The following is a 24,172-nucleotide window of genomic DNA, read 5'->3' as shown; positions in this document are numbered from 1 at the left end:
TTTCCGGTTGGCGTCGTAACATTGGTCAGAAAATCGGCCAAAAAAAAGTTGATCATCGTTTTCCAAAGTCAAAGCGGATGTTTGCAAATGTGGAAGATAATCAATTGTGGAAATATCAAAATGTTTTTGTGAATCATCTTTTGCACCGATCAGCATTTTGGACTCATTTTTGCCACTCAAATGTGTTCCGAGTAGCCACAAATTGTACTCAAGGAAGAATACTACTACTTGAAAACAATATGACGCAAGGGAACGTCAAAAATAGTCCCCCAAATAATTACTTGAGTAAGACATTAGAAAAAACGGGGCAATATTATATTCATACAAATAACAGTAGTGAGTGGAATGTAGCTCAATGTAATGGAGTAAAAATACTGTTTCTGCCCCCCCCCCCACCCAAAAAAAAAAAGAAAGGTACATTGCATTAAAACTAGTCTGACAAGTACAATTTACCCCCACAATTATTGAATAAATGTAGTGCATTACTAACCACTTCTGAATGTATTCTAATATCATTTTAAAGCATTTGTGTATGTTTGCCTCATTCAAAATGTCACTTCCAAGTCAAAGACAATTCACACATTAGACATGAAATTACATACAGTATATACTATATTCGTTTGGCATTATGTAAGTAAGAATGTTATTGGCTGTATATACAAGAAAAGAAACTTGACAAATGAAAAGTTATCTGTACTGGTCATTTTGTAGCACTTTTTGTCGTACTTGTGCAGTAATCAGTAGCAGTGTGCTGAAAGCTCCTTTGCGCGTGCCAACGAGCGTGTACGTCGGTTTCGTCACACGCTTAGCACACACGGGAAGTGGTCGGGCCCGGCCCGACGGGGTCGGCGTCCAACAAAGGTCAGCGGCCACGACGTTCGCTGGAATTAGCTGAGTGCTAATCGCTAATTGAGCGGAAGAACTGAGCCAGAAGATGCTTTGCAAACTCAACCCAGGAGCCATTTGTCTTCACCTTTTGTGTGCTTTTGTGTACGTGCGTATGTGTGTGTGTGTGTTTGTGTCTATATACTGTCTATGCAGCAGGTGAGTGCATTTGCCTAGTTGTGTGTGTGTTTGCGTGGGACAGGTATCAGCAGGGATTAGCGTGTAAAAGTGCGTGTGTGTGTGTGTGTGTCCCCATCTAGGCGGATTTCCATCCTCCTACACACACACACACACACACATGCACACACACACCAGCCTTGTCTCGTCAACGTCATCCTCGGCGACAAGCGCGGTTCTGTCATGGCGGCGCGTGCCAGCGTTCGCGTGCGTGCGTGCGTGCGATTGGCCGGTCGTCCTCTCGCTGACGTCGCGCGGTGTCATTTCTCCCGCAGGAAGCCGAGTGCGTCGATGGACTGTCGCTGCTCTACCGGTGAGCTCCTTCCTTGTCTCCTACCTCCTTGTTCCCTGCACCCTTGCTTGCTGGGTGGAGGTCACGTGCTCGTGGTATTTGCCGTTGTTTGCTCATGGGCTCCCGCGTCCGATGTTGAAGTCGTCACGCCCTTTCAGAGAGACGCCAACACTAAAACTTGTTGTCTTATTCATTTATGGATGTGCTTGCTCAGCATAGCTAATAATCACGTTATGGCTGATGGATTCCACGTTATTCATCAATTAAGTGCCTCATTTTTTTTTTTTTCAGAATTATTTGCATTTTGCTACATTTAACGTAAACCTGTAACGCCTGAACTTTGAAATAATTGCTAATTGAGTTCATTTGAATTTGAATTGAAATTGAATTAAGTTCCAATGATTCCAAACTGGAGCCATAATTGATCCTCTTGAACCAAAACCAAAACATCACAAAAAAATCTATTTCCATACTATAGTGGTACCTTGATTTCATTTTGTATTCATTCCTTCTGTGATCAAGCTTAATTTACTCGCAAATCAAATCAATTTTCCCCGTTTTCGGTAGTTCAGCTACTTTCCCGGTCACGGCGATAGCAAAGTAACGTTCCCCAGGAGCTGTAAACATTGCATGTGACGTCACATCACGCAGCTTATCTCAAGTCGGCGGCAAAACGTGCGCCGCGGATTGTAAACATGCGGACAATAGGCCAAAGGTGCCTCAGCAAACGAATGCTTCTTCTTCTCGTGCTCATGGTCCACTTCCGGTTAAACGTTCCAGTTGGTACTGCGTAAACCTAAAAAGAAACTTCACACGGCCAGCTGCGTCCCGCAACTGATGCAACGATGGCCAGTTGAACTAGGCTAGTCGTTGCGACTTAAATGTTCAAAAAGTCAGTCAGCACTCAGCAAGCAGGGAAATAAAAGAATAAAAAAGCAAAGCGTGTGTGCAGTGGCGGTCCGAGCTTGAATGGCGCGGTGTGCGAGACCTCCCGCGGCTTTTAAATATTCTTTGTGCAGAGAGAAAATCTTCAAAATGAATTGTTATATTGTTGTGGTCTATTTACATCATTCATTTATATTTCATTTTTGCTCGGGGTTAAGTGGTCTTTTACTGTACACCTTTGAAAATAAGGTGAGACAAATGTCCTTTTATAGAATTGGGTCAAGTCAAGTCAAGTTTCTTTATGACGAGCATATGTGCAAATGTTAATTATCACATTTTTTCGGATCGAGAATCGAATCGCTCCCATACTGAATCGAATCGTATTCGAATTTTTCCGCCCGTACAGATATCGTTTTTGAATGGAAATGCCACCTGTGTATCTCGATATGTATCGATATGAGATTCCCAAGATTCACTTGTGACTTGATGTTGACGCACACAGCGTTTGTTTTTGTGTGTTGTTGTTGGTACGAACAACTTGACTGTGAGTGTGGTGTGCGTGTGCGCGTGTGTGCGATGTTAATGACTGGCGGCAGGTGATCAGGCAGATTACCAGGAATTAAGCGATCAGTTTAATTGCTGCGCCGGACTCTGCTGCTCACTTGACGACGCCGCCCTAGTTGGAGCTTCTTTGCAGTATGTTTACGTACTGTGCATCCGGGGGCAACTACTGTCTATGCAGTACGGCATATCATGACAGGATTAGCAACCGAATCTTAATATTGGGAAGCAAAGGAGGGCAAAACTAGGATTGCCGGAGACAGCGTCAGTGTGACGTGATTGGCTGATTTCAAGAGGCTTCATTTTGTTTTGGATTGTTTTGTGTGCATTCAGGACCATCATGAGCCCGCACGGCGTCACTCGAGCCGTCCACCGGCTGGAGTTCTGCAACTGCAAGCGAGGACTCGGTCAGCCGGCGCCTTCCCAGCATGCTTCACTTCTTTGGGCTTTTATGTGGTGCTGATTTTGGGGGATTTTGCGCACACAGGTGTCAAGATCATCGGCGGCTACAGAGAAATGACGGGAGAAGACTTTGGCGTCTTCATCAAGAGAGTCGTCGCCGGAGGACTGGCTGCGCTTGACGGTCTACTTGCGTTGGATTCTCTTTTTTTTTTATAGTTATTGTGTATAATGTGCATTTTTCCCCCCCAAAATGGTCAAAAGTCAGTAGTGCGTATTATACATAGGTATAGGGAAAAATGGGGGGGGGGGAAACTTTCCCATTTTATAAATGTATGCCGCCATCTAGAGGTTACGAAAAAAGGTATAGCCTACACTTTCATTCCAATATGGCAGGGGTACGTATGACTGCATATATGTACAGTTGTGCTCATAAGTTTACATACCCTGGCAGAATTTGTGAAATATTGTTTTTTTTAAATACGACTGATGACTGAAGAACAACCATCATTCATTGATTTATGGTTATGTTTTGTTTAATGATAATGCTTTTCTGAAATGCTTGACAGTTTAATTTGAATCCTGTTAAAATGAAATTCAATGTGTTTCGCCTGGCCCTTCATGTATTCTAATAAGAATTGTAGCCATCTTACAAATTCTGCCTGGGTAATCAAACATATGAGCACAACTGTGTGTTTTCGAATTTACTAAATAAAAGTAGGGCTGTGAATTTCAAAATAAGAGCAAGTAAATAAAACGAAAGTATTACGTGTTCAAATGAAGTGCTTAATTTCAGAATAATTTGAAAAAACTAACAAAAATACAGATAATCATGTTTTGATCATATGGGTAGAAGCAAAATCATGCATTGTAAAAATGCATTATACAAAGGTAGACGGGGTTTCCAGAATTTGGGGGTGCGTATTATACATGGGTGCGCGTTATACACGAGAAATTACGGCAAAGCACAGTTTTTTTAAGTATTCCCTAGCCGCTGTGAAGAAATGTGAGACTATTGTATAACATCTGTTTGAGAAAATGAAAAGACTGGCTCACACAGTTCTCCAAATAAGAGGTCAAGGGTGCGTGCTTTAAGGGGTTTATTTGTCGCTCCCAGTTAAAGTATAAAACTGACACAAAGGAATTAAAAATTGTATATTAAAACATCAAAATGTTTAACCAAACTACGTAATTTTAGCTAATGAAACTCCACCAGCTCAATGCTAACATAATGCGAAACGCCATAGATGGGATTATTTAAATTAGCATAGATCTTACTGTAATTGCAACCCTTCAAATAACCGCTACAATAAAGTATGCTGTGGAAATATGACTAGTTGTTTAAATTTCAAGTAAGTTGAGCTTTTTGTTGTTGATGATGTAACCGAGGGTATCGGAAACTGTAAGTGACGGAGCAACTAAGATTTTTGAGTTTAACTTGGGGGCAGACATAAATAAGAATTATATTCTTCTTAGCATTCGTGAAAAGTCTTGATTTGGACGGTATTATGGTTTTTTCTCACGTAATGTTCTATTTTCTTCTCTACTTCCATAATTGAAACGAAATATATTTATGAATTCACATTTTAGTTGTTCTCTCGCTCCCTCTCCATCTCTCCCTCCCGTTCCAGGTCGGCTTAAGTCAGGTGACCTGATTGTGGACGTGAACAACATCAGCCTGAGGGGCGTCACCAATGAGAGGTGACGACTTCGCGTCTCACAAACATCCCGCGTAGTTCTCGTGTGAGCGTAACAAAGTGTGTGTGATGCTCTGTCGGAATGACGTGTCAACGTGGGATTTTATGTTGGGATGGTCGCATTCGGGGGGTGATTTTGTGTGGTTTTATGTGGTTCTGATTTAATTCCAGGTGTGATTGAATCCAAGTAGGATTGTAGACAGCACTAATTGATCAAGATGCAATTTTACTGGAGTGCAAATTGATTTCGGTGTGATTTTATTTTGGTAAGATGCAAGCAGGACTAAATGTGTCAAGGTATGATGGCATCCAGGTGGGAACGATGGCATCCAAACACTTGTGTGTGTGTGTGTGTGTGTGTGTGGCGTTTCGTTGCAGGGCGGTGGAGCTCCTGAGGATGGCATCACTGTCCAATCACATGTCGCTGCTGGTTGCCAGGGACGACGACTCCAGGTAGGTCCACCTCCTTAAGCATCGTTAAAATCTTTTTTTGCCAACAGCCTGTTGTATTCATTTGGTAGTATTTCTCTTGGCTGCACTGCTTCCAGTACATACGTGTATGTGGATGCGAGGTTTTATTTTATTTTTTTTGGGGTCCAATCAGATTTCAGCCTCTGTGTTGCCATGCCGATCTAATCTGCCCAGGGCCTTCACAACCAGTAGTGCTGGCCCAGGGAACTTGAACTACGTATATACTGAACCCGCTGTTATTTAGAATTGCCTATTGATGCCACAAGATGGCAGCAAAGCACGACATGAAGCTCCTCAACTTACTTCAATCGTTCCTTGGCAACAACACAAAAACAGCAAACAGGTGAGTTTCTCTGTGAATAATGGAGGACGGTTTAGCCCCCAAAAGTCAGCGAATGCGGAAGCACGAATATTTGGGGGTTCACTGTAGCAGTTGGCTTTTGGTATTTTATTGTTGGTTTGTCTATTTGTGAGGCGCTAGTGGCGGTATGGAGAAGTGGATTAACTGACGGCCTTCGTACCAAAAGCTCGGCCCGCCACTGTGCGAGCGCGTGCTCACTTCCCACGACAACAAGTGACGTGGTAGCTGTCGTGTCAGTTGAAGGTCAGGGCGTCAGTGTTTTGTTTTTTTTCCGGGGGGAGGAGAGGCGGGTGTCAGCTGAGGCGATGCGACGGGGCACTCCGCTGCTTTTCCGCATCACGCCGCCGCCTCGTCAGCACATATGCGGCCCGACGCGACGCGACGGCGCCGGGCCGGGCCGGCGGCTCCGTGACTCGCACTTTTTCAACCACCTGGCCACTCTTTCCAATTCGCAGCACGCTAGTACGCTAGCAGAACGGTCGCAGAGACTAAAACAATAACAGGAAAGCGGGAACAAAGCATTTGTTTGTTCTTGGCTTCATTGTGCGTCCGTGTGATGGAGGCAAACGCTCGGCGATCCACCTGACATGCAAATGTCACGCTAATGCTGACATGCTAATGCTAATGCTGAGGGGGAGAACACGAGCAGGATGCACAAGGGCGACGTCCTATCTTCACGTCTTGAAATCGAGACCTTTGTGAATTATTTTATTCATTTATAGCATATATATACTTGGTGAAATGATTTTTAAAAAATACATAATACAATTCATATGCTCTGGTATTTATTTTACTAAATAATTGGTGAATTACTCTTAATTAAATTAATAATAAGTAATACCATACAAATTGGAATCAATTATTTTATTTTTAAAATAAACTTTACCAATTTATTTTACAGACACATACGTCCCCGCGCACACACCTTAGACTGGTCGCAAGCCAATCGCAAAATAATACAAATAAATTAGAAATAAAGAATAGTTTAAAATCATTTAAATACACTGAACTTTTTTATCAATTTTTTTTAATGTTTTTTTAAATTTTTTATTTCATGAGTAATTGACATCACTTAAAAGGTTTATAATTGCCACACGATGGCAGCAAAGCCCACTTTTGTCTAAATGGAGCTCACTTCATCGTACTTCCTTGACACCAAAGATGCCGCAAGATGGAGACAAAGTATGATTTTATTGCTTTTGCCTGAGCACAAAAAAAGTTTTTTCAGCAAATGATGGAGTATCGGTTCCAAAGAAGAAAAAAACGCTAATCGGTGACTTTGTGAATGCCGGACCGCGAATATGTTGCGTTTTCACTGCACATATTTTACAACAAGTCATTTATGAATTGCTTCATTGATATTGTGATGGTTTGTTTGTTGTTGTTGTCTCCAGGCGGGAGTTTTCCGAGCTGATGGAGAAGTACGGCTCCGCTCCCTTGGCGGCGTCCGGCCGCATTTCCCCGACTCAGCAGTCAGCAGGTGAAACCCGAGCGGAAGCGCAAGTGCGGACCTCCACACTTGTGACTCAAGCCCCGATTTTGCGTCCGGACGCCGAGAGCCCCCAGCTGCTCGGCCCTAAAGAAGGGGTCCCCGTCTACGGCCGTGCGGCCACGCCGGCCTTCAGGTGCGGCCAGAGACGCTTCAAACTTCCACAAAGAACCAGAAAAGCAGCGGTTCTCAAACGTTTTGGGTTCCGGGAGAACATTTTCCCAGGACCCCTTCGTAATCCTAACGCCATTTAAACATAAATGCAGTGGTGCCTCGAGATATAAATTGCATTTGTTCCGTGACCAGGCTTGCGATTTTTGTCATGTGTTTAATAAGAAAAATAGCACTCTGTAATATTGCACTTGAGAAGAAAACAAAACATATCGTAATAACATACTTACATAGAATGTAAAGAATTGATGCATCATGATTTAAAGCTTCAATTCGATTCATTGTGCGGATCCTTCTGATGTACCCGCCTTGGCCAGCGGGGGCGCTATAATATAGCCATGCAGACAAACGAAGAAGTCACCACCGCTCTCGGTGACTCAATAAGCTACAACAATGTTAGTCGTTTTTTTGACTTTTGTGCGAGAATATATGCTTGTGAGTATTGTAATATTGTCTGTCGACGTGTTGCTTCACCGTTTGTCTGTTTTAACACCACAAATATAAATGCTAACCCTTAGCATGTCTGTGGTGTTTTCCAGCATGTGTTAGCATTAAGCTAGCGGGGGAGGGGGGAATTTCTAAACCAAAGTGACATGGAATACGTGTAATTCTTTTTGTTTTATATTTAAATTGACAGAGAGAAAGAGAGTGTGTAATGATTACGAATCCCTTGGGAGAGTTCCCTCAGGGAAATGAAGGTTACAGTAGCGTCATCACAGCACTGACAGTACAATCCAAAAAAACAGAAAACTACTGTATTAGTAGGCAAGTAAAAGAGGTCAAAAGTAGACAGAAAAAAAAAACAATCTAAGTGACATAGTAAACAAAATAGTAAAGTGGCTTAATAACACATACCAAGTAGATTTATTGCGAACGATTATGTGACCCCCACGCGACACCCGTGGTCCCCAGTTTGAGAAGCGCCGTCACTGAGAGCGTTGGGTTCGGAAGGGAAGTGTTGCTTCATGTTTGTTTGTGCGTGCAGCGACAGCGTGATCCAGTTGATCTGCATCGCCAAGGCCAGCGGCCTGGGCCTGGGCCTGGTCGTCAAGGGCGGGGCCAACCGCGCCCAAGGTCCCACGGTCTTCATCCAGGACATCGTGGCGGGAGGCGACTGCCAGAAGGTCAGCCGGCACATGAGTGGCATTTCTCTAGCAGGTCATTTTTGGAGTAGAGAACAGTGGACTCCTGCTTAGAATATACACAGGCCTGTATTCTTTAGCCTTTGCGAAAAATGACTCAAATTATTGCAACTTATTGAGTCACTGAGAGTAATGGTGACTCTTACTCATTTGGGTCTGTATTATACTGCCCCCCGATGGCCAAGGCGGGCACACCAGAAGGAGCAGCACAGTGAATTGATCGCAGCATTATATCATGCGCAAATATTGACATTCTGTAAATATTTTTTTAGAAAGTACAATATTATGGAGTGTGATTTCCCTCCTTAAAAATATCTTACAAAAACCTATTCCAGGGGTTTTTAGGGACATGGGAACAGATTAATGGCATTTCAATTCATTTCACAGCTAAAAGATGATTTGAGATGCACAATGTTAATTTCCACCTGCAGTCCCATACAGGAAACACAAACACAATATACATCAAGCAGTGCATTAGCTTTTTTAATTTGTCTATTTAAAAAAAAATGTAATGAGAAAAATAACTCAAATAAAAAAAAAAAAAAAGAATAAAAACGCAGTGCAGTAACATTGGCCAAACCATCAAAATAAAGCGTTTCGAATGAATGTTTCTTCTTGGTCGTTGGCTGTATTTGGTGTGCAGGACGGCAGGCTGCAGGTGGGAGACCAGCTGGTGTCCATCAACAAGGAATCTCTCATCGGCGTGACGTACGAGGAGGCCAAGACCATCCTGACACGCACCAAACTCAGGTCCAGCATGCCCGCAAACTCTTGTCCGGAAAAGGAAGTTTAGCTAGCGAGCTAAACTGCCGCTAGTCTTAACTTGTCTTACAACATTACCCTCAAAATTAAATCGCTTACAGATGATTCACAGGAAGTGCACATGTACATGTGGTGAAAACTCTGTAACTTCTGCAAACAACCCAGGCTAATTGTAGCTACTCCTCACGGTTGAGATCACTTCTACGTAGTCCTTTACGAATTTCATTTGTTCCATGACTAAAATTACTACTTCTTTATTTATTGTTACTACTTAGAGCAACTTAGAAATCACATAAAAAACTTAATAGGTGAGTCTGTGATAGGTTCCGCAGAAAAAAAATACAAAAAAGGTGGATTTGTGAAAAGCAAACCGCAAATGATGTTTTGCTTGCGATCCGTACCCCAGACCGGATCCCACCGTGGAAGTGGCCTTCATCCGGCGTCGGACTTCGTCCGGCTCCAGCGGCGGTCCTCACAGTCCCGTCGACGGGGGGGCCCGGGGCGAGCCCCCTCCGCCGCCGGTCCTGGTCACCGAGCTCGCCTCCAGCCGGATCCCGGCCAGCGAGACGCTGCCGGCCGTCGACGTCAGCCAGGTGCGGGCTCGCAAACGGGGTCGTGTCGCTCGGCGGGCCGACTGAACGTCGACGGAAAAAAGGGCAAAATTACAACCTAATCAAATGCGTCTGTGTCACACTAAACAACAGCCACACAGAAAAAGAGATGACTAATATTTGAGTCATATTTACAATGTTTTGTAAGTACTATAAACGAGTCATTTTGCCACCGTTGCCTTGAAATATTAACTTAGTTACATCACTAATTACTGGACCTTAAAAGTAATTTCATGACTTCAATGATTTCAAAAGTAACTAAGAACATGCAAACTCCACACGGGCGGGGCCGGGATTTCAACCCCGGTCTCCAGAACTGTGAGGCAGATGTGCTAACCAGTCGAAACCAACAGAACCACATCATCTGCAAAAAGCAGAGATGCAATACTGAGGCCACCAAACCGGACCCCCCCTGCGCCTAGAAGTTCTGTCCATAAAAGTTATGAACAGAATCGGTGACAAAGGGCAGCCTTGGCGGAGTCCAACCCTCACCGGAAACCAGTCCGACCTACGGCCGGATATGCGGACCAAACTCTGACTCCGGTCGTACAGGGACCGAATAAATATATATATATATATATATATATATATATATATATATATATAGTCGTTTTTGTGTTGTTGTGCTGAGAGAACTTTGAACTTCTTTGCAGGTGAGTCCAGTCTTTAGCCACCAGCGCGCGTGTGTTTCCTCCTCACCTGACGCCGACACAGGTACGAATCCCTTCATTGCAATTAGACACATTATTAGATACAGAATATAACACCAGGGCATATTTATTTATCTGTTATATCGTTTCCTACAGTCTCCTCAAGTGCTCAGAAAGGCATGTATAAATGTAAATAATTGTTATTGATATAGTAAAATAATGAGTGTGTTGTTGTTGTTTTTGTAACAGATGGCGGCAGCTGTCGTCTCAAACTGGAGCAAGTGGAAAAGGTGATTTTTTTTTTTTTACAATTCTGTTTATTTATGTATTTTTTAAAAAACATCTGTATGAACCACCCTTGTCGTTGTCATGGCAACAGCGTCAGTCAAAATGAAAGTGTCCACTAGAGGGCGAGCTGTAACAAGGATCCATCCTGATTGATCATCTTGTTCAGGCACAACGCAATAAATTTGACTATCATGGAAACTATAGTAATTGATTGTACTACTAGATATATATACACATACACACAGTATACAAACGAGTTCTATAATATATTATGTATTAAAACAGTACAGTTCTAGATTACATTATTTTTGAAAACAAATTAATTTCAGTAGTTCAATTAAAAATCGTGAAACTCATACATTATACAGATTTACTACCCGCTGAATGAAATATTTCCTGATTTTATGTGCGTAAATTCGAACGATTGCAGTTTGCAGCTAATGACAAACCCAAATTCATCATCTCAAGAAATTTGAAATGTATTACTTCAGAAACAATGACGAAGACAAATGATAAAGATCTTCGCAAGGAATTGGCCTTCGGAAAAGTCTTTCATGTCTTCAATGATTTTCAATTTCCCTTTTGAATAGTGAAATGAATGAACTTTTTCACCATGTTTATTGAAGCGCTCCTATGTACAGTATATGAATCCCCCAAAATATGAATTTAAATGTATGTGTTGTCTCCCTCCACATATAGAAAACGTGGTCGTTGACTGTTATTTGTAGCTGTGTACAGGGCAAATCAACCTATGCGTTTTGCTAACTAAGTCCTTTTTGCCAGTCCATTAATACTGTAATATCTTGACGTTTTGTCGGCCCAGTGTAGAGGGCGTGATTGTATTGATCTGCATTCATGGATTGCGTGCGCGTGTTCAGGCTCTGGACCTGCTGGGCCTGAAGCCGTCAGATGCTCGGCGCCGGACGTTCCGGTCCCGACTGCAAGCCGACCCGGCCGGGACCGTGGCCTGCTCGGGTAAGAACCTGCTTCACCACTACAACAACAAAAAAAACCACCTTCATTCCTCAATCGGCCCTTCAACCACCTGCCTGCTACAATGTAGCACAGTTATGTATTGCAGTAATGTCGTCCTCCTTTTGTCAGTTCTTTCCATTTGAGTTGGCGTTCACATATTTTACATGGGCAACATTTCTTTTCAGTTTCTCTTAAATGTGCCAAATGTTGGTGCGTTCAAGATGGTCCTCACGTGGTGGTACGAGTAGTAGTAGGGCTAATACTAGTGGTGGTGTCGAAGTAGTCGTGGCGCCTGTGCTAGTAGGTGTTGCAGTACTCGTGATGGGGTAGAAGTAGTGCTAGTCGTAGATGAAGATGTAACAGCGGTACTGGTAGTAAGTGTGGTAATAGTAGTTGCAGTAGTGGTGGTGGTAGTAGCTGTAGTAGTAACAAGTTAGTAGTACTGGTGGAGGTAGTAGTGATGTAGTATGTCGTGGTAGTGGTGGTTGGTTGTGTCAATTGTCGGTGCGTGATGAATGTAAACTAGTCCTGCTGTTGCTATGACAACACTGAACACGTGACGTGACGTGACTGTCGTGCGGTTCGATACTTGTGAAAATGCCAACTAATGTGAAGAACCCGTTTGGCAGATTTGGAGAGCGCCAGCAGGGAGGCGTTCGGGCCTCGGCCGGACCAGCGGAGGTTCACGTGCGAGGACCCGTCCAGCCTGCTGGAGGTGCCCGTTGGCCGCCGGGTACGGCAACACGCACACTTTGCATTACTAATAAACAATCTACAAACAAACAACGTACAGTGGCCCAGCGCAATACTCGCCATTCAACTCTTCTCAAATTTTGTTCACATGCCATTTTTTTCCCGTTTTTTTGCTTTTTGCTTTTTTGTGGCGAGCCAACTCCGAAAAGGCTTATTGGTGGTTTATCCCCACTTATTCAAGACTTTTTGTGGTGTGGTCCCCCCCAAAAAAAAAAGTTTTTTTTTTTTCTTTTTTCCAAGGCAATTCAACAGGCGTCAATTATCCGCAGATTTTCGCGATTCGCAGTCCTTGCCGAATAGTGAGGGTCCGTTGTAATTGAAAGTCGTACTTGAGTGAAGGTACAATTACCTTCACAGAAAATACCTTTGGTCAAAGTTGTACAATATGACTTGATTAAGTAGTTGACATTTGTGCTTGGTATCAAAAGTCTGCAGTTGACAATCGGCGCTAAAGCTCACTGCTTTGTGGCCGCGGCGGGGCATCCGCGTGATGGATCTATCGATCTGTTGGTGTTTTCGGGGCGGAGGGCGGTCCCATTAGCGGACGGAAATATTTCCAAAATGGTCGCTGGCTTTTCCCGCAGCGATCGATCCCGGCACGACAGGCGACACGCAGCCCGGGAACGACGCATTCGCCCCCGAGTCTGATGATGCACTTGAATTACAATTATTCAGGATAGACGCGTTACGAGTTAGAACTCTTGAATGTACGTATACGCCACTAATTCAAAGTGGACAGGATACGTAGATATGTACAGCAGGGCTCATTCATAAATGAGGTATATTCAAAAAAGTTAAACTGTGCAGCTATATTAAAAAATATCTCATTGTTGATTTTATCAATGACATAATAATTCATTCTCAGGGGTTTTAATTCAATTCATTCATAAAATTATAATTGATTTACCACTTATTAAAAACATGTAAAAATGTTTATTTTACAATTGATTTTAGTATCAATTAACGATCAACAAATTACCCTATTATTAAATATATGTGACATGCAAATGTAAGTGTTTATTTTACATTTGTATTTTATTATTGCAGTAAAGAAACTAATTTAATAAAATAAATACATATTTGTGTGTTTCTGCAATTTTTGTTTTATTTAGAATACTTTACTTCATTTTCAAGTTACTAAATTGATGTGTGTGTAAAACTGTTTGTTATACTAATATATATTATATAAATAAATGAAGTAAAATAAGATGTTAAATATATGCAAAATATGTTTTGGTATTTTATTATTTTCAAGAAAGAAATCAACAAATTATTAAATAAAATAAATAAATACATATATACTACAGATCTAATGTTTATGTTTTTTTTTTTTTTACAGTAACTAAATTTATTTTGAAAAATCCTGTAAAATTGTATATTTAAAAATATATAATTCATTTAAAATAAATAAGTTAACCAATTATTTAGTAAAATCAAATAAAAAGTATGTATATGTTATGTTTTATATATATATATATATATATATATATATATGTTATTATTGTTATGTTGTATTAATTATATGTAAAATAGATTTTGCTATTTTTTTGTTAAACAATAAATATATTAAACATTTTTAAAAACATTTGTATAATAAATCAAAATGTAATTAATAAATAGATGTATGAAAAATATATTTCAATGAACCAATTTTTGCAGAAAATAAACTAAATGAATGTAACAAATATTATCTTATATATATCTTATGGCGTTCTCTAGTAGTCGGTTACATTTTTAAGGGGGAAGCAAATTGTTTCAACTGTTGCCATGACAATGTGAAGTTACTTTTATGTTGCGTGTGCGTGCGCGGCAGTCAACGTCCGGTTGTGACGACGTGGACGACGAGATGGAGCGCCTGAGGAAGGAGAACGTGGAGGCTCTGAGGGAGATCAAGAGGCTGCAGGTGAAAGCAGCGTTTTATTTTTGGCTCTGTTGACGGCGCCAGAGACGCGCATTGGCTAACTTCCTGTTTTGTGTGCATCTCCGTCCGCCATCTTGTTGCGGTCACGTTCAGGATCAACTGTCGGAGTCTCGCAGGGTTCAGCAGCAGATGGAGGAGGAGCTGGACAACGTCAAACTGGTTAGAACACGTTTGAAAAAGACAAAACAATGACGCATCCTGGTGCGTTCAGGTACTTTTGTGACATGATGAAGCATCCTGTTGTATTTCAGGTTCTTGGCGCATTTATGTACTTTGTGGTTTGATGACGCGTCCCGGTGCATTCTGGTACTGGTAACGCGTTGCAACATCCTGGTGCTTTCACTTGACTTGCGCAGCGTGGGAGAGCGCGTGTGGGCCCGTGATGTTTAAAATAGCTCGGCAGGTGAACGTGGGCTCACCTCCACTCGTCAGCTTCACTTTTTTTTTATTTATTTTATTTATTTATTTTTTTTATCTTTAAAGCAGCTAAAGTTGTCCTGGCTGACTGGCGTGGGAGGATTGAGCAGCCTCCATTCAAAGAGAAAACAAAAAAAAATCATAAAATCAAAATGCTTCCTGCTTTGTTTTTGTTTGTTTGTTTGTTTGTTTGTGATTCACAGCTGAAGCCTCGTTTGCTCCCACTCGTCTTGCTCGCGTTGTATAAATCGATCAGTGAGCTCAACAAACACCAGCTTGGAGTCTTTTGATGAAAAAGAGGATTTTCAAAAATATCTCATTTAGTTCATCTTCAAAGATTTTCGTGTCATAGCAGAGAAGATGAGGCTGTCAAAACTGGGTGAGACAAAACTCGTTAATTCTTTAATGGGTAAGTAAATAGTGGCACATCGTTTGAGTCAGAAGGAAGCAAGGTAGAAAAAATGTTTTCAGGACAAGAGGGAAGGATGCGAAAAAAAAACATGGTCTGAGGGAAGAAAGGAAGGACGGAAGGAAGAAAAAAAACAGGTTTGATGAAATGAAGGTGCAAGAAAGCAAAGCAGAAAAGTAAGTTTACGCAAAGGATGGAAGGACGCATGTGAAGGGAGGAAGGAAAAGAAACGCTAGGAAGCAAGGCAGGAGGTCACCGACTACGAGTCTTGTGTCGTCATGGCGATGACATCCTAACAGGCATTTGCCTCACCGTTGCCACGTCAACGCCGCCGTGTCCACACTAAAGGCGCACGCTCGCTGCCCTCTTTTCATTGGCAGACATGGTTTTTGTTTGTGGATGTGCTCACTCATTGGGCAGAGTGGCAAGAAGAAGCTTCATGCTGCGTTCAGGTACCCTCATGCCATGATATAACACCATGAGGCGTTCAGCTACTGCCCCATTCAGCACTTTGTTCAAGATGACATTATGGACATTAATTGCCCCTTAATATTTCTTGTATTCATTGAGAGGTTTTTATCACGAAAGTCGTTTACCCATCCATCCATTTTGTGTGCCGCTTCTCCTCACGCGGGTCGCGGGCGTGGCGGAGCCTATCCCAGCCGTCATCGGGCAGGAGGCGGGGTACGCCCTGAACTGGTTGCCAGCCAATCGCAGGGCACATAGAAACAAACAACCATTCGCACTGCACCTACGGGCAATTTCGAGTCTCCAATGAATGCATGTTTTTGGGATGTGGGAGGAAAGCGGAGCGCCCGGAGAAAAGCCACGCAGGCACGGGGAGAACATGCAAACTCCACACGGGCGGGGACGGGGATCGAACCCCGCACCTCAGAACTGTGAGGCTGACGCTCTAACCAGTCGGCCACCGTGGCGCCCGACAGTTGTTTAGTTAAAATGTATTTATTCATTTATGAATGCATTTGTTTCATTGATCGCAATATAAAATCAGTTAATTGTTTTATTGTAAATGAATAAAAACTTAAATAAACCATGCTGTATATACCATTTTATAGTCATTAAATTATTGTTTAACTTATGTATTGTAAATAACATGAGTAAACCATTTTACATATGCATTTAACACTTTTAGAATTTTATTGGTTTCTAATAATAACAATAAGTTAATCATAAAATTAGGACGGGGCAATGAATTATTTTTTATAAAATAGTTGGTTGATTGGAATGAAATTAATTATATTACAATTACAACATGGCAATGACTTATTCTTTTATTAAATAATTGGTTAGTTCTAAATAAATGAACTACGAATACAATTACAACATGAAAAAATATGAATTAAACAATTTTCCATACACATTACACAGAACGTTTCCCACCCTGTTCTAGCGAGTGTTCGGAAACGTCCAACAGGCCCCGAATGCATCATGAGCGAAGCTTCCTGCCCGGCGTCTTCCCTGACAGGAAGCCAAGGCGGCCGCGGAGGAGACGCGGGCCATGCGGGCGCGGGTCCTGCTTGTCGAGGAGGCCCAGAAGCAAGCCCGCGGGATGGAGATGGACTACGAGGAGGTGGTCCACCTGCTGGAGGCCGAGATCGCCGAGCTGAAGACTCACAGAGCCAAACAGCCTCTTCATCCTCCTCCTCCTCCTCTTCTGGACAATAAGGTAGTTCCATTCATCCATTTTTCTTGACCGGTTATCCTCACTAGGGGCACGGGCTGCTGGAGCCTATCAAATAACAATTATTTTAAAAAGTCATGAAAAAAAGTGTGAAATGCATCTAATGCTCGCCTGAGTTGCCATTTTTGAAATGTTTTGTGTGCAGATTTCGCTAGTAGAACAGTTTTGCTCAGACCAGCCAATCGGAGAATGGAAAAAATGATGACGCCGTCAAGGGTTAGCACGATGGCCCTGTGAGGATCCATTTGAAAAGCGGTCCCATTTCTAATTCTAGTTGACGTTACGTTGGCCAGCCCGACTGATTTCAAAGGCCCTAAGCAGATTAGGCTGACATGGCAACATATAGAGGCTGAAATCTGATTGGACAAACTCTTTACATCCATATACAGTGAACCCGAGCATATTTGCAGTTCGGTATTCGCAATTTTTTTTGTGTGTGGGGGGGGGGGGGGGACATATCCTCTGTTATTCACTGTGCTCAGGCCAAAGGAATAAAAGTAGTGCATTGCTGCCATCGTGTGGCATCTTGGTGCCAAGGAACTATGTTGAAGTGAGTTGAGGAGTTTCAATTAGCCAAACGTGCTGCCCTGACGTCATTGTGTGTCATCTTGGTACCAAGGAGCTGTGTTGAAGTGAGCCGAGGAGCTTCATTTCGACAAAAGTAGTACTTTGCTACCATCTTGTGGCATCTAGAGTGAATTCTAAATCTTTTTTGAGAGGGGGAGTCATACCGACTCACAGTTCTTGGCTGTTTGCGGCAGGGCTCGGTCCGTATCCCTCGCAATGACTGTACATCCTACTCACCAGAGTTGCCAATTTTAAAATCCGTGAATGTGAGCAGATCGCTACAGACGTGTTTTGCCAGTGGAACAGTTTGGCTCAGACCGACCAATTAGAGGACGGAAAAATGCTGACTTCCTCACAGGGCCAGAGTGCCGACTTTGAAAGAGTGCCGTCGCTCATGTAGTTGATGTTGCGTGGGCCGGCACTGCTGATTGTGAAGGCGGCGGCGGCGGGCGTTTCTTGTGGCAGGAGGACAGCGAACGGCTGAAGAAGAAAGCGGCTGTGCTGGAATGTCAGCTGAGAAAGAGCGACGCCGCCAAGAAAACTTTGGAGATGTCGACTGCAAAACTGCTGGCGTTTGTCCAGGTAATAACGAGAGAGATGGAGCTTGCGTACCTAATGAAGGTACAATGAAGGCCGCAATGGAGACACACGAAGGATTCCATCCAGATTAGAATTATGTTTGTTTTCTCCCCAGAATGTTGAAGAGTTTCTGCTTGAAGGACTCGGGCCCACCAAGAGCTTCAGGTACCACCAAAGTCCAACACCGTTGAGTTGAGAGTGCGGTGAGAATTTTCCCGTTCGTCTGTCAGCTTCCCTTCCCGCTCGCACGTTTCCCGCTTTGACCCACTTGAGCCCAGGTGGGCCCGCAGCAAGCCGCTTGGCGCTAATGAGCGCCCGCCGCCGTGGAGCCTCGTTAGCCAACGCCGGGCGCACGGGGCGGTCACCGTGTTTCATGTCAAAGGTTCTGCAGAAGCCACAAGACGGAACCGCTTCACTTGTCACACCTAAAATACGTAGCAGCGTTAACTTTTCTTACTCTGTATGACTAGCATTTATCAGCAAGTAAGTTACCATTATTAGCACTTGAATCATTTTTTCATGAGCGTTTATTTGCTTTTCACTTGTGTTTATTGGAAAATATATATTTTAATAGCACCTATTATTAAATAAAACAACTTTTTGACTAGCAGTTATTAGCAAATGAATAACGTTGACTGGCATGAACCGTAATTTCTTGTGTATAATGCACATTTTTCCTCCAAAGAAATGATCAAAGGTCAATAGTGCACATTATACATTGGTTTAGGGCAAATGGAAAAAACTTTCACATTTCATAAATGTATGCCGCCATCTAGTGGTTATAAAGAAATCTACACACTTTCATTCCAAAACACCACCGCCACCTAGAGGTTATGAGAACGGTGTACACATCCCATTAAAATAAAATGAAATGTGTTTCGCCTGGTCCTTCATGTTTTCTTTAAAGAATTGTACTCATCTTACAAATTCTGCCTGGATAATCAAATATATGAGCACAACTGTGTGTTTTCTAATTTACTAAATAAAAGTAGGGCTGTGAATTTCAAAATAAGAGCAAATACATTTTAAAAAGTATTGCGTGTTCAAATAAAGTGCTCAACTTCAGAATAATTCTAAAAACTAACAAAATACAGATCATACTTCATGTTTTGATCATATGGGTAGAAGCAAAATCATGCATTGTAAAAATGCATTATACATAAGTAGAAGAGTCTTCCAGAATTTTTAGGTCAAATTTGGGGGTGCGTATTATACATGGGTGCACATTATACACGAGAAATTACGGTATCAGCATACAAAAAACATTTTCAACTTTTTCTCTATTAGCAAAAATTAATAAAATTAATTAATAAAAAAGTGTAGCATTTATTAGTGCATAACATTTTGATAAGCATCTATTAGCAAATATTTTTTTGACGATAGCATATATTAGCACCTAAATATCTTTTTCACTAACATTTCATAGTAAATAACTGATTAGCAGTTGTTAGCAAATCATTTATTGACTAGCATTTATGTTATGGGCAGATAAAAAACGTTTTTCATTCGTATTTATTGCACACATTGTTACGCATACAGATGGTTGTTTTGTAAAAGTAGCTAGCTTTGATTCCTATCGTTGAATCGTCATCTCAAATCTGCCTTTCCTCCTTTGTTTCATTTTGATTCCTCTTGATTTTTTTCCCCTTTTTTTCCTGTGTGCATCTTGTTCAGTGTCCTGCTTTGTCTTTCCGCTGTGCAAGTGCGATTGATTTCAGTGACATGATTCTTGTGTAAGTCCACTTCGGTCAATCGGGTCAGTCAGTCGCACTGTTAAGTGAGATTGCGTGTGTGGGGTGAGGGGGGTTGCCGTGTCTCTCATGTTTCATAACCCCCCCCCACACACACACACACACGCATGCACCCGGAGATCCCCCACGCTGCTTTGTCCTCCTCACCTGTTCTAGGCCACCGACTGCTGGCTTTTGTGTCGAGTCTGCCGCTGTGTGGGTCGCAAAGATCAAAAACAACAACATACAACAACAGAGCATCGACTTATTGTTTCGTTTTTTCTCGATTGCTAAAACACTTTTCTTGAAACCTCCACCCATTTTCCCAATACGTTAAACACCTACAAAAAAATCCCAGCTACATTCACAAAACCCCCGAGTGTTCTGCAAAACTGAACTGTTGCCTCAAAACAGCTCCTGAGTCAATCCACATGGAAACCAATTGAGCAGGCATTTGGCAGAACATAGAGAGAAGAACAGATCATAAAGCTGTAGAAATCCTCTTGATAGTTCACAATAGAAATGCATTTTGCAAAAACAAAACAGAACTCCTCTGAAGCACTTGCAGTACAAAATGTGCCTATATTTCAAAAGTACTAGGCCTTCACGTAGAATGGAAAATGGATGTATTGAAACACCGTTTTTGTGTACAGCGCTGAAATCATCATGAAAAAAAAGTAGTTACCCGTTGAGGTCTCAGAAAGTTCCGACTATGTGCACACAGCGAATCTGCCGAGGTCGGGACACGTCATTGTCGAAGTGCGGACAAGAACGTGGTCTACTCCACGACAGTTGCCCGTACCTCATCTGAAATACGTCATTGTTCTTTGTCCTATCCTGAACCTCCGCGAGCGCCTGGTACGCTGCCTCTGTCTCTCTGATGGTCTCCATCCGTCGCCAAACTTCAACAACCGGGCGTCCCTGGACTGCCTTGTATCGCTTTCTTCACAACTGTAAAGAGCTAACAGCGTTCACCATAGACGTGCAACTGTGTAAGCCAGTTCCGCTGGGCGCTACAGAAGACACGTTGCACTTTATCTTCTTTTTGTCAGTGTGAAATAATCTCAGACTTTGGACATTCTCTGTCTTTTATGCGCTCTTTCCTTCTGGCTCGCGCTCATTGCTACGCGAGAACTGAAGTCTTTGCGGGAAAATGATCACACCGTTGCAGATGTTCCGCGTGCTCCTTCTTCTAACAAGCAGCTCGTTGTTTGTGCGGTTGTGTAGATGTTAAGATGTTAACGTGCGGTGGTTGTTGTGTGCAGCGGCGTGGACGCTGAGGGGGTCTCTCGAGGCGGACCCTCGCGACACAAGAAGAGCTCGTGGACGGCGGCGGCGCTGGCGAAACAAGCCAACGAGCTGAGCGCCAGCGTCAGGAACGTCCTGGAAGTGGACGGTAAGTCACACTTAAGTCGCCACTTTTACGACTCGGGACTAAAACGTCGGAGAGACTCCGCTTGACCCTTGAACTACTTGACTTGACAAGTCTTGCCTGGTTACATTTGCAAATGTGCATTTTCAAGGATTATGTTTTGGATGAAATCGGAAAAAGGAAAATGGCAACAAGCCTCATCCGGTACTGTAAAATCAAGTAAGCTACTGTATTTGTTTATGTGTTTCCACAGTAACCTTTAGTAACTTTAAGGCTAAGACTCGAAACTTGTGACTCATCGCACCTCTTGCTGTTTCTCTGGAGCCCCGCATGCGCCTCCTAGTGGCCGCCTGTTGTGAGTGACTGTCCTCCATGTTTCAGCGCTGACCTTCTAGCGGACGCCCTCGAGCAGGACGTGGACCGCCTGGGCCGCGTTCTCTCGCATCTTCTCCGTCGACGCTAAGTGTGCCCGCCAACCTGCATGCGCTAGCAAAGCTCATCCGTGTGTGTGCTCCGCACAGCTAGCGGTGTCCAAGCCAAACGTTTTCCACTAGCTGAAGATATACAGTGGTACCCTGATTTACATTTGTTTTTGTTTTTAATTCCGTGACCACGCTTGCAACTCAAATCATCTTTCCCTATTGAAATGAACGGAAATACTATTAATCTGTTCCAGCCCCCCAAAAAACAAAAACGTGTGTGTGTGTGTGTGTGTGTGTGTTTTTGTGTGTTTTAATAAGAAAATAGTCCTATACCGTATCGTACTTTATTTAAAAAAAAAAAAAGTATGGTAATAACTTAAACAGTATGTAAAAATTGAAACGAATGGAAATGCGATTCCAACCCCAGAATGGCATTATATTTACCTTATTTTTATTTACGTGTAGTTCAAAATAACCACTACGGAGCATAGAAATAAGGGAAAACACACTTTATTTGGAAGAAAGAGCAAATCACTGTACAACAGCTTACATTGCCTTCAATTGCGCTTATGTTCACCATGGCCGCCACATCCCACAATGCAACGCGTTGTCCGTGAACCCAATTGTTCGTGAGGCCGCATTCAACTGTGTACTGTTACAATCCTGAAAAGGTGCGCCACAACCACAACACACACACACACACATGAATGCTCTTCGTGTGTGTCTGTGTGTGTTTGGTAACGGTACAAGATGATGATGATGATGATGATGATGATGTACAAAGGAGATCTCGACAAAGGTCTTTTGAGCCGCGATGTCGACCACTTGCAAGCTTACAGCACAAGGTCACTCTTACCTAATGAACTCACGGGTGCACACACGCGGGCATGAGGATGAAGGTGGTGATGATGATGGTCGGATGTAATGAAAAGAGGCGCAGGAAGAAAGTAGGTCATCTGGATGCAGGCGTTTTCCTTCCAGTCACCTCCATCTGCTTTTCATCACCTCATCACCTGTTGCTAGGATACCAAAAGCTGCTTGGCCTCGCGCGCGCACACACACACGTATCTAAAGATGGAGGAGACATAAGTGAGGATGTGCTTTTTGTTTTTCTACGAGAAGCTACTTGTGTTGAAAGTTGTTTTGTAAATAGGATGTTTGTCTTGGTCATGCCCAAATTTGTCAATAAAGTTTGTTTCCTTGTCTGACGTCTTCTGAGCCTTTTGTTGTGATTTTAAGACCTTCAGAAAAATTCTGTTTCCATTCTACACTGTCATCTTACATTTTAAAAATCTTTTTGTGAAAGATTTTGTCAATTTAATGTTTTGGGTCAATTTTATAGTTTTTTTTTTTTGCAGACTCACATTTTTGGTGGATTTTTAGCATTTATGTTACATTTTTGAGTCATTCAATTTGTGTCAAATTTTCTGTGTTTTGTTTAAAAAAACATTTTTGTAGATTTTGTGACAATTTGTGTCACATTTTTTTAGCTTTTAGTTTTTTGTTTTTTTTTTACATTTTTGGGTCATTTTTTATTTTTGGTGACAATTTCTGTCACATTTGTGTTTGCTTTTATTATTATTATTATTATTATTGTTTTTGTTATATTTATGGGTAATTCTTTTCTAGTTTTTGTGATTATTAGTGTCATGCTTTTGGTTGGTTTTTGTGTTACATATTTTTTGGTCATGTTTGTAGTTTTTGTGACAATTTGTGTCACATTTTGGGTAGATTTGTAGTGTTTTTGTAAGATTTTTGGAGACTTTTGACAATTTGTGTCGCATTTCTGATGGCATTTTAGTGTTTTTTATTTGAAAACATTTTTTTTCTTTTGTAACAATATGTGTCATGCTTTTATCACTTTTTTCACTTTTGTTTTTTTCCTACAGTTTTGTTACAATTAAGTGTTTTGTTACAGTGTTTGGTGACAATTTGTCATATTTTAGTTTTTTTCATTTTTGGGGTGACAATTTTTCACATATTTGGTGGCTTTTAGTGTTTTCGTTGCATTTTTAAAATTTTACTTTTTTGCAATTTTTATTAGAATTTGGTGGTTTTTTTTTTTACATTTTTTGGTCAATTGGTGTTTTTTGTAACAGTTTGGTTCATGGTTCACAATGTGGTTTACTGTATTCATTTTTTGTCACTTTTAGTTTTTGTGTAATATTTTTCTCATCCATCTATCCATCCATTTTCTGAGCCGCTTCTCCTCACGCGGGTCGCGGGCGTGCCGGAGCCTATCCCAGGTGTCATCGGGCACGAGGCGGTGTACATACACCCTGAACTGGTTGCCAGCCAATCGCAGGGCACATCGAAACAAACAACCATTCGCACTCACAGTCACGCCTACGGGCAATTTAGAGTCTCCAATTACTGCATGTTCTTTGGGATGTGGGAGGAAAGCGGAGCGCCCGGAGAAAAGCCACGCAGGCACGGGGAGAACATGCAAACTCCACACAGGCGGGGCCGGGGATTGAACCCGGG

General features: G+C 42.2%; 1 protein-coding gene across 9 annotated transcripts; it reads left to right on the top strand.

The window, feature by feature from the left end:
- The first annotated feature begins 809 nt into the window (after window positions 1-809).
- Window positions 810-22,896, top strand: stxbp4 (syntaxin binding protein 4). Of its 9 annotated transcripts, none has more exons than XM_061756535.1 (20): window positions 810-990; window positions 3,134-3,207; window positions 3,288-3,383; window positions 4,831-4,900; window positions 5,275-5,349; window positions 7,123-7,353; window positions 8,374-8,512; window positions 9,174-9,280; window positions 9,699-9,885; window positions 10,557-10,617; window positions 10,803-10,843; window positions 11,720-11,816; window positions 12,446-12,549; window positions 14,383-14,472; window positions 14,584-14,649; window positions 16,803-17,003; window positions 18,051-18,167; window positions 18,280-18,329; window positions 21,160-21,290; window positions 21,648-22,896. In XM_061756535.1, exons 1-20 carry the CDS (start codon window positions 935-937, stop codon window positions 21,659-21,661), a joined length of 2,007 nt encoding a protein of 668 aa, XP_061612519.1. In that variant the 5' UTR covers window positions 810-934; the 3' UTR covers window positions 21,662-22,896. The 9 variants fall into 9 exon arrangements, 8 of the variants coding, with proteins under 8 accessions (XP_061612519.1, XP_061612517.1, XP_061612518.1 ...); XM_061756533.1 differs by having other exon boundaries at window positions 21,520-22,896; XM_061756534.1 differs by having other exon boundaries at window positions 21,418-22,896.
- Window positions 22,897-24,172: the final 1,276 nt, after the last annotated feature.

The sequence above is a fragment of the Phyllopteryx taeniolatus genome, chromosome 19 (genome assembly GCF_024500385.1).
Source record: "Phyllopteryx taeniolatus isolate TA_2022b chromosome 19, UOR_Ptae_1.2, whole genome shotgun sequence".
In the NCBI taxonomy this organism is placed as follows: domain Eukaryota; kingdom Metazoa; phylum Chordata; class Actinopteri; order Syngnathiformes; family Syngnathidae; genus Phyllopteryx; species Phyllopteryx taeniolatus.
This window is presented reverse-complemented; position numbering and strand designations above follow the sequence as displayed.

Excerpts from the sequence above, each read along its gene's own strand:
- stxbp4 (XM_061756533.1), top strand. The coding sequence starts at position 935 with ATGCTTTGCAAACTCAACCCAGGAGCCATTTGTCTTCACCTTTTGTGT. Across the intron at positions 3,208-3,287 it reads CAACTGCAAGCGAGGACTCG|GTGTCAAGATCATCGGCGGC; the intron begins GTCAGCCGGCGC and ends TTGCGCACACAG. Across the intron at positions 10,618-10,802 it reads CTCACCTGACGCCGACACAG|ATGGCGGCAGCTGTCGTCTC; the intron begins GTACGAATCCCT and ends TTTTTGTAACAG.